The sequence below is a fragment of the Notolepis coatsorum genome (assembly GCF_963971535.1).
Source record: "Notolepis coatsorum genome assembly, chromosome: 1".
In the NCBI taxonomy this organism is placed as follows: domain Eukaryota; kingdom Metazoa; phylum Chordata; class Actinopteri; order Aulopiformes; family Paralepididae; genus Notolepis; species Notolepis coatsorum.
The window spans coordinates 66,455,496-66,466,325 of record NC_140165.1 but is presented as its reverse complement, the minus strand read 5'-3'; the positions used below and the strand labels follow the sequence as shown (position 1 = coordinate 66,466,325).

Sequence of the window (10,830 nt, the reverse complement as noted above, 5' to 3'; positions counted from 1 at the left end):
ACAGAGAGTGTTGGAGAGAGATGGAACGTGATATATGGGAGCGGGAGATGGAAAGAGAACCTCTTCGGCTTTGGACTTGACTGTGAACGGTGGCAGCCACGGCGGGCGTGTGCTTTTGGAATAGCCCCGTTGAAGAAGTAAAGCTGGAGAGCCCCGTGAGATAGCCACGGGTGATAGGAGGTACTTGCTAGTGGACACGATATCCTAGCAGTACCAGCGATAGTGTGTGAACAATTAGTGCAGAGCCAGGCACTAACAATCGGGTTATAATAGTTACAGTGTGCGGTATAGGTAGCGTGCGGCTAATGATATATCTGAGTTCACAGTAGTCGGGTTATAGCAGTTACTGTGCCGGTATAGTGTGCGAGCCAGATACGGGCGTGGACCTACAAGCAGTCTGCTCCGGCTGTCAACAGCTGTCTTCACCGGTGTCCTGCATCAGCTCTGCAACTGGCTGCCTGCAACACGGGAGTGCGCGCCGACCAGCAGAGGTCGGCATCAAAAAAAGTCAACCAACGAACTAGATTCTTGTACCGGATCTCCTCTCTGGTAAACAAGAATACCCTGAAGACTCTGGCAGGAGCACTCATTCAAGGGTACTATGACTATGCGTGCACCTCATTGTACCAAAGCACCTCAAAGGCGCTTAAAACAAAATTACTTGACAAAACAAACTGGTCAGACTACTACTTGACCTGAACCCCAGAACCCACCTCACCCCTGCCCACTTTGCCAACCTAGGATGGCTTAGAGTAGACGACAGAGTACAGCAACTTGCAATGGGCCTGGTCTACAAGATACACTATACGACCGGGGTGCCCATGTACATGTCAAAATACTTCCCAAAGGTCAGTGAATACCACAACCACTACACCAGAGGAAGCTCAACAAATCATGTTAAACCCAGATTCGGCTCAAACAAGGGACTAAACACGTTTTGCAATTATGCCACAACAATGTGGAACGCCCTACCCAAAGCTGTAAAGGAATGTGAATCCCTGCCCACATTCAAAACCGCTCTTAAAGAGCACCTACGGGAGGCTGCAATTCGAAACTGGCCACCGTAAATGCCCAAAACCCCACCACCTCCTAATAGACAGTCTCCTCCCCACCGCATGTATATATTCCCTCCCCGCCGTATGTATATTTCCCTCCCACCCCCTCCTAATGTACAGTCCCCTCCCCATCATATGTATATACTCTGTCAGGATCTAGGGGTAACAGTACTGTATATTTGAATACCGCTTATGTCACAAATGTATCAGTACTAAATACCTATATGTCCCTATGCCATAAATGTCATGTATGTTGTGTATGTCATAAATGTCTATATGAATTGAAAATGGGGGACCCTGATGGAAACAAGACAAACGTCTTTCTCAGGTCTGCATCCCCTTAACAATTGTATGTATTGAGCCGTACTGTATTGTACCCATTCTGCAATCTGTTAAATAAAGTTTTCATTCATTCATTCATTCATCGCCCAGCACACGCTCTCAGCCAACACTGCCTCCCTGCTCCAGCTCCGCCTGCTAGCACCTGCAACGAGAGCGTTCGACGCCATCTTGCCACCTGGACGGTGGTGGAGCGGCGCGGCCGCCATTTTGGTAGAGTAACATTAGGGCTTCGGTGCCCAGGATCTATTGCACGTTACACAGTGTGGTGCGGCCTGCGGGCGAAGTTAACGTTGCTAACTACAGACCCCAAACATTACATGCCGGCATTAGCATAGGGCTTTTGTTTTGGGTAATTGTGGGTCCACACTTTTGTTTTATTTCCTTTTCTTTGAGCGTGATAACATGTGTGTTTATTAATATTTTCCCATTCAATTAACCCTTCCCTGTGGGGAAGTTACAGACATAGTGCCTTATAATTAAAGCCTTTGGAGGTATTATTCTGGCCGTATAATCAAAGCCTGTTGAGGTATTATACAGGGTGCAGACCCAGACGTGGGTGATGAGTCAAACACAGTGAAGTATATTAGCCCTGATATTAACCCAGAGGTGGGTGCATAATATACGTGTTTATGAGGTATTGAGTTACACACCGGAGCTATAGTAGGACTTCAGTCCAGTAGACCACTCCTATTAAATAATTGTAACTGACAGTATAATTAACATAAATACTTGAATGGGGTTCTGTGTGCGTGTCCATTCCTGTGCCCAGCATTAACTCTTTTGGTGTGGGTAACGTATATATGATTAACCTCTTCCTACCCAACTCTCCCCTTTTCATTGTAAGGTTTCTAGGGTCGTTGAGGGAGGGTACTGCTTGCGGGGGGAACTCAGAGTATTTGATTACAATTCAGTCACGAGGTGTGGGAGGGTCTAAGGAGCAACTGGGAGGAGTGGGAGCGTGTTGGGGAGTACTGCTGACCGCCCTGCGGCAGGGAAGGAAGACCAGAGTACCAGACCAGGTTGGTAAATCCCGGGCCCCATCCACTCACACTACCAGCCTCCAGTCGACGCCCCAGGCCCAAAGACGAGGGTGCAGTCAGACAGAGTTCTACTGTGTCCAGCTACCCCCTGACTGCCAGCGACCGTTCCCACGAAGCAGGGATAATCCACCCTGCTACATATAGGATGGCCTAAAGATGTGTTTTCTGTTTATGTTCATGTTAAGATGCATTAAGTTATGTATTTGTCAAATTGTCAATGCAATTAAACTTTCAAATTTAGTTCTGCCTTCTTGTCTTCTTTTTAAGATTTTCCCATTAAAACACATGGTGACAACCAACCCCATAGTGTGTGACAACCATCCCCATGATGGGGTTGGTTGTCACAATGTGTCAGAGGTGTCTTTGATAGGTGATTAACTCTTTGTTACAATACGTTGGAAAATGAGACGGATACACATTTCAAGCCAACATCTTAAGCTTCAATTTAATGTAGGAATGACTATTGAAAGATGTTTTGATTATGAGAAATTCACACTAGAGTAAAAAGTCCCCCGTTCTCCCCTAATCTGAGTCTGTAATCTGAAATGTGTGATCGGAGTCTGTAATCTGAAATAATATGTAATCTGAAATAATGTGTAATCTGAGACTGTAATATGAAATTATGTGTAATCTGAAATAATGTGTAATCTGAAATAATGTGTAATCTGAGACTGTAATCTGAAATTATGTGTAATCTGAGTTTGTAATCTGAAATAATCGGTCATCTGAGTCTGTAATGTGAAATAATCCAACAGAAAAAAGGTCAGGAGTCAAAAATGCTGATGCAGTTTTTTATACTTTTGCTGAGTTCTATTCTACTGACTAAACTATAGGTACATAGTGGTATATGAAGGAACATGCAGGACTCTTTATACAAGAAGCCGCAGCTAAAACACATCTGAACAGTTGAATTGGTCGAGGTGCGCTTGATTCACCCTCGTGGACACCTTGCTCTCACCCTCTGACTGAATTCAATTGATCCCTAAACATTGATTTCCCCAAATGCCTTGTAGGTTATTCTTGGGATCCCTCATTAAAGGTTCAATTCAGAATGTCTGACCCCTAGCTCTGTTTCAATCCATGCTGTTCCTCTTATTGGATACCCAGCTCCTCCTCAGTTGGACACAAAACGAATGTAATGTAAGTTAATTTCTTCATTCTGTACAATATGTCCTTTAACATACTCCACAGTGCAGTGAGTGTTTATGTCGTAATCTTTATGTCACATAGTCAAACTATGTGAAAGTATGGGTGTACTATAGTAGTACCATACTGGACCTATTCTCTCTACACACTCCTTTGCGCACACTGTGGAGTGTATTCAAGTGCTTTGGAATGTGGCCTAGTTATTAGGCTGTTCTTGGTAAACTTCCATGGTACATCAGTTCCAAGCTTGAATTAATTCAAAACTCACTCAACCTCAGATCCAGCACCTGGATGTGTTTTAAAATGCTGCCCGTGTGGACTGAGGCAAGTAAAAGAAGCCTATTTTATTTTGGTCCTTGGGCCTGGAATGACCTCCAGAAACGTCTCAAATTGGCCTCTCCGATCTCCTTGTGTTGTTTGAAACTAGAAATATCGGAAATCCTTTCCACCTGCTGCTCCTGCTTTGATGTAGAATTTTTCATTTTGGTTTGATTGCTATTGTTTTATTGTGCTTGTATTTTTTAAACTGAATTTGACTTTTCATTTAAAACCAGTTGTATGGTAGTCTACTCTATGTGTACTGTGTCTTGTTATGCATGTCTTGTCATAATTCGTGCTCGCCTTCTTGGCCAGATCACCCTTGAAAAAGAGACCTCGGTCTCAATGGGTTTTTATTTTCTGGTTAAATAAAGGTTTAGTGTTGTGGCAAGCTAGCTGGGACTGCAGGTCTCCAGAATGAACAACAGCATGGACCTGACCTTTCAACAACATTGTAGATGAGAAGGAAACTGAGTGTCAACTATTCTGAATGTACCCTTTATATTTACCCTGTTCACAGCTAGCTGGAAGCTAACTAATGAACATGCTATTCCTTCATTAGCCCCAGCAGTCGCTAAACATCTAGCTAGTCGTGATGAATCAAGCATCCCCCCCGTTTTTTCCAGCCATTTCAGATGTGAATTAGAGCAGCTATATTTACAACAGGAGGGAACAGACTCTCCCTCCTCCCCCTCAATCCCCTTCCTAACCCCCCCAACAACCCCCCACCCCCCGCGAATCCACAGGTCTGTATCTGTGAAAACGCCACAATACAAAAACATAGTTGATATTTACAACAAACACACATTATCACATTATGTACATTACACCTCTAACACTTCTGGGGGGAAACATGGTGGAATGTTTTGCTTTGGCACAGGTTGAAAAGAGGCCTGTCAAGGACCATGGTTGGACAGTGGTTACAATATGTGCTGCCATGTTGGAAGACCAAGAAATAAAACAAATTTCTGTGCAGTGAGGTTCCAGTCAGACTCATTCTATTTGCTGACGACGCGTTTCTTTTCCGCTGTTCAGCTATCTCACTGCCTCCACTGCTTCAAAAGAAGGTGGTTTGTTTCCATAGGAACCGTTGTCCCTCTTCCAACATGGCAACTGGTGGGAAAGTGGTGGCCGTTGACTAATGCTACTTTCCGCTGAGAGTTGGGAGGTTGTATGTATGACTTCAGTGCATACCACCACCAGCTCCGAAAGACTCGAGTGAAACATGGATTAGGTTTGGTTTCTGAACAGAGAAATTACCACATATATATTTTTTATGTACGAACATTTGACCAAAATGTATCTAAAGATTACCAATTTGTTCAAAGCAAAATGTTGTTTACAGTGCATGTGGTCAGATAACTACATCTCGGTAGTTGGGAAATCATAAGTGATTTTCCCATTTGGACTTTCGACTTTTTGGAAAAGTGTTTGGAATGTAGAAAAGTGACAGACCCCCCCAGCACAACAAACACAGACTGTAAAGTACACAAAATAGCCATTACAAAATGCCAATCGGGTCATAAAGTAAAGGAACTTTCCTCATTTGGAAGAAAAAAAACATTTGGAATGTTTCATTTTTACTGAAGAATTCTCCAAGAAGCAGAGATACTCAAACATCATCACGTCATGAAGCAACTCCCTGGGAAAGGTTGCTCTAGTGTTGCCTAAAAAGTTACCCTTGAGCCTGTTTTATGTGGTTTCCTCCATAGACCTTCCTGATCTTAGAGCTGCAATGACTATTTTCAAACAGTATTTTTCACATTTTCAAAATGTCATATGTCACCAGAGGGCACCAGTGAGTCATGGCCAGTCTGTTGTTATTCCATCAGGTATTTTCTTTGATGACAAAACCTGGACTGAGTTTTAGCTAGGGTTAGGTGAAGTATTTACCGACCTTGTTGTAAGTTGTATGTATTAAATCTAGTAATCCATGTTAAAAAATAAAACGTTTTCTCCAGTGAATCTCTTAAATTACAACCAGATTGTGTCAGTAAGGCAGCTTTATATTTGTACGTGATGAGGCTTTCATTTTGGGGGAAAGGAATTTGTCAGAAAATAGTTATTGCAGCTTTAATGACCTGTATGACCTTTCTAAAGGGGTTATTGGATGTTTGCTGGTGGGAAATAAAATGGTAAAAAAAAAAAGGTTCTGGTCACAAAGGGACAAGTCCATCAGGTACCTTAAAGCCTGGCTAGCATGGTTAGCATTGCTCATTTAAACCCAATGGGTACACCCATTGGGTTTAAATGAGCAAAGCTAACTTCAGACGGCTGTATACCCATTGGGTTTAAATGAGCAATGCTAACTTCAGACGGCTGTACCCATTGGGTTTAAATGAGCAATGCTAACTTCAGACGGCTGTACCCATTGGGTTTAAATGAGCAATGCTAACTTCAGATAGCTGAAGATAACTCGGAACCCATTCGTTTGAATGAGAAATGCAGGATGCCAACTCTTCTCCATGTTGTAACCAGGATTAAGATGTGTGGACGTCCTACACAGGCTCAGTAGGATCTGATTTCTTACTTTAACCTTTGAGTTATACCATCACACCAGCGGAATTCGAATTTTGAGGGCTGGACATTCTAACGATGATGTGGCTTCTGGTCATGGAAGCTACAGGGTTCTAGAATTCTACGATTTTGAGGGAAGAAACGTACACTTCATTGGGTCTATTAATTATGGTTGAAACCTGAGATCAGCTGTGGCTGTCGGGTCCAGTCTCAGAGCTGTTGTCTCTCAGAGCGCAGGGTCAGACATTTACGGCACCCCTGGAGCAGACAGGGGTTCAGGTGCCTTGCTCAAGGACCCTTGAACAGGGATGGACGCCTTGGCTGCAGCAGGGACAGACATTTTGTGGAACAGGAAAGTCCATGGAGACACCAATGCTAGTGGTTTTCTCTGCTGTTGGAATACATTAGCCTCCTGAGTGGCTTTCCATGCATATTAACATTCCAATATTGTTGTTGAATTATGCTGGTTATAAATTGGCATTATGTAAACATTTCCTGTTTACCGTTGGGTTTTTGTGGGCTGTATGAGTTCTGTTTCCATGGTAACAGATATTGATGCTCAGGATATGCCAATCCTGAATAAGGATATTAGCTAGTATCTGGAATATTAATATGCATGGAAACAAAGTAATTGTCTTCATTCAATATATACACACTGTCTACATACAGAAATAAATACAACAGAAGCTGCTGTCGCACCAAGACCTCCCAGGACCATGGTCAGGTTCTAGATGGTTAGGTTCTAGATGGTTAGGTTCTAGGTGGTCAGGTTGTAGATGGTTAGGTTCTAGATGGTCAGGTTCTAGGTGGTAAGGTTCTAGATGGTAAGGTTCTAGGTGGTCAGGTTATAGGTGGAGTTGAAGATATATCTACCAGAGGTTTGAAAGGCTCTAGACCAGGGGTGTCAAACTAATTTTCACAGAGGGCCACATCAGCATTATGGTTGCCCTCAAAGGGCCAAAGACCGTATAAATGTTAATGTAATGTAAAATAAATGTAGCTACTCATTTACATATTGTTAAACATGTTGTTTCTGTATTTATTACTTATTCAAGTTATACATATTGCATATGCATTTGCATAGATGTAAAAATATATGTTAGCTTATGTTATTTTAACAAATAATTTTAGTTTATCAGCAGATGTTACAAAAACAAATGGCTGCACACAACCTTGCAGAGGCCATACATCCAACTAATGGAAGATAGTTTAATTAACTTTAATTAACAGATTGCAGAATGGGTACAGTACAGTACAGCTCAATACACACAATTGTTAAGGGGATGCAGACCAGAGAAAGACCTTCGACTTGTTTACATCAGGGTCCACCATTTTCAATTAGTAATGAAATTGCTATTATGTGTCTGCATGAACACACAACTGTAACTGTACTAAAAAATAACAAAATAAGGGTTGTCACAACTATATTGGTAAAGTTTTGGGTGGGACTTGTTTGCGTCCCTACAGCTTCTTATTCAATTGAGCGAGATGCTCGGTTATGTCACACAGCCAGTTTGCATCTGACAGTTCAGACAATATTTCTTCAACCCTTTGTTACCTATTCCGCCTGGATCTTTTTTGTATTTTGGGCTGTAAAATTGTCAAAGAATGTCTGAGGAGTAAGTGCTTTTGGCTTTTTTCCTTTGTTACTTCATCAATACCTCAGATGTTCAACATACATGTATGTGTAAGAATGTGTAATAACTAAGGATGTCAAAGTTAAAGCTTTATTAACGCATTAACCCACAATTATTTTAACGCCGCTATTTTTTAACTCAGGATTAATGTTTAAAAAAAAATAAAAAATTACCAGAGCCCTTGGGGGCCACATCAAATGACGTGGCGGGCCACATTTGGCCCGCGGGCCATGAGTTTGACACCTATGCTCTAGACTCTAGAGTGGAGTTGAGGAGATATCTACCAGGGGATTGAAAGGCTCTAGAGTGGAGTTTAGGAGATATCTACCAGAGGTTTAAAAGGCTCTAGAATGGAGTTTAGGAGATATCTACCAGAGGTTTAAAAGGCTCTAGAATGGAGTTTAGGAGATATCTACCAGAGGTTTAAAAGGCTCTAGAATGGAGTTTAGGAGATATCTACCAGAGGTTTAAAAGGCTCTAGAATGGAGTTTAGGAGATATCTACCAGAGGTTTAAAAGGCTCTAGAATGGAGTTTAGGAGATATCTACCAGAGGTTTAAAAGGCTCTAGAATGGAGTTTAGGAGATATCTACCAGGGGTTTGGTTTCAATTATTGAAGAACAATGGGGCACACTGGCTACTGCAGGGGTGGAACCTGATACCTTCTAATAGTCTCTAACCACCGACATGAGATCTCCACTTTACTAAATGTGACCCAGACTAATGTGTTGTAGAATAGAATAGATATAATAGAAACTTCAGTAGGTAAGTTAAACATCTAGTAATTCTAACATTACTGTTGATGCATTTTTGGACAAATCTCTTCATATAACCATGTCATGCACAAGTGTTTAGGGTTTAGGGTTAGGGTTTTGGTTATATATTATAGTTATAGTTCTCTAGTTTCACAGGCCTGTGAATGATCAATAACACATAGAAATAGATGCACTAGAATGTGGACCAGGAGGTTTTTGCGCGACAGCAGCAAAAGAGACACTGTTTAACAGTTAAACACAAACTGATAATGTAAAACTTTACATCAGCATGTAAAACGCCATGTCGCCATGTAAAAACGTTAGCGCATCATGTAAAATTATTTTAGAACTTTACACCATGCGAAACGTTTTCATACGTAAACTTTGTAAAACTTTACACCATCCCAAAATACAAAAAAAGTAAAGACAAAACAAATCCTTTTTTTTTGTCATTGCATAAAATAAATATGCTCTTTTTGGATGCCGGAAAAAAATCCTATACAAAAATAATAATAAAAAAACACGTTCAATATCTTTCTTTTTTTTGTTGCATAAAATAAATATGCTCTTTTTTGATGCTGCAAATATATTATGTTACATATAAGATTTGAGATTCCACAAAAATATGTTTTCTTCCCACAACCCGTGGCTCTGGACCCCGTGGAGGGACCCCTCATGGAAATAAAGAGTCCCTGGAAAAATGACCTTTTCAAAGTAAAAATTAATTGGAAAATGTGTCAATTTAGAACAGATGAACTTCCACAATAAACACCCTGACATCCGTCACAGAAAAGATAGAAAAATAGTACATCTGGCTACAGTGTAACTGGAGTCTCTAGATCAGTGGTTCTCAAACTTCGGGTCACGACCCAAATTGGGGTCGCAGGTAGGTGGGGGCGCATTGGAAAGTAAAAAAAGAAAAAAATTCAATATTTTTTTTTGCAACATATTTTGGCTAAATATGCCTCGTTTTATAAATGTGTATTGATAACATAGTGCTGTAATTACATTTTTTTTTTTTTTTTTTTTTTATCTTTTTCCCCCTCCTTTTTCCTCCGATTTTCTCCCATCCCAATGTTAGTCGTTATGCCAATTCCCAATCCCCTTCCTGGTCGCTGCGCACTTACCCCCCACAGTCGGTCTGGGAGAGTGGCGGCTATCACGTGCTTCCTCCGACACACGTCCAGCCAATCAACCGCTTCTTTTCACCTGGCAGCGCGGACTCTCACTGAGAGCGTGTAACGTGTGGAATGATCACACTACCGCCCTTAGATCCTATCCGCGCTTAGCAGGCGCCCCGACCGAACTGTAGGAGTCGCTGTTTACAACGACCCGGACCCACCCCGCCAGCTTCTCCCACCCTCTAATACTGCCAATTGTATTAGTGTGAACGGCCAGCCAAGCTGGTGACAACCCCGGAGCTGTGAGCGTCTCCGGGGTTGGTGACGAACGCAATCTCCGCTACGCCACCTGACCGCCCTTGTAATTACATTTTCTAATAAATATGCATGATCACGTTCAACAACGTGTGCTTTTATTTTGATATTCCTTATTTCCACATTGAAATTACGCGATCCATCAAGTGTGGGGTCCCGAAAAAAAATCCTAAATAAAATGGGGTCGCGGTATAAAAAAGTTTGAGAACCCCTGCTCTAGATTACATGGAATCAGATACTTTTACTCATCTGATTACACACATATAAGGGATACTTTTAGATCAGAGATTACAGTTCCTCTGGGTGGGCTGGTTTAGTTTGGGACCAAGTCAGTAGAAGAAGGCACTTTGTTTTGAGTGTTGTGTCAAATCAATCTGGTCAGCTGTAGAACACTGGTCTCAGGTCAGCTGGTGTTGTAGAACACTGGTCTCAGGTCAGCTGGTGTAGTAGAGCACTGGTCCCAGGTCAGCTGGTGTTGTAGAACACTGGTCTCAGGTCAACTGGTGTTGTAGAACACTGGTCCCAGATCAGCTGTAGAACACTGGTCTCAGGTCAGCTGGTGTTGTAGAACACTGGTCTCAGGTC

At 42.0% G+C, this 10,830-nt stretch overlaps 1 protein-coding gene across 1 annotated transcript in view; it reads right to left on the bottom strand.

Annotated features, from left to right (window-relative positions):
- Positions 1-409: 409 nt before the first annotated feature.
- The window catches only part of creb3l1 (cAMP responsive element binding protein 3-like 1), a gene marked incomplete at its 3' end in the record, with an annotated part of 136,585 nt that continues 126,164 nt past the window's right edge, over positions 410-10,830 (bottom strand). Inside the window, exon 13 of the mRNA XM_084323932.1 lies at positions 410-458. Within this exon, the coding sequence (XP_084180058.1) occupies positions 410-458 (49 nt within the window). The remainder of the gene's footprint in view (positions 459-10,830) is intronic.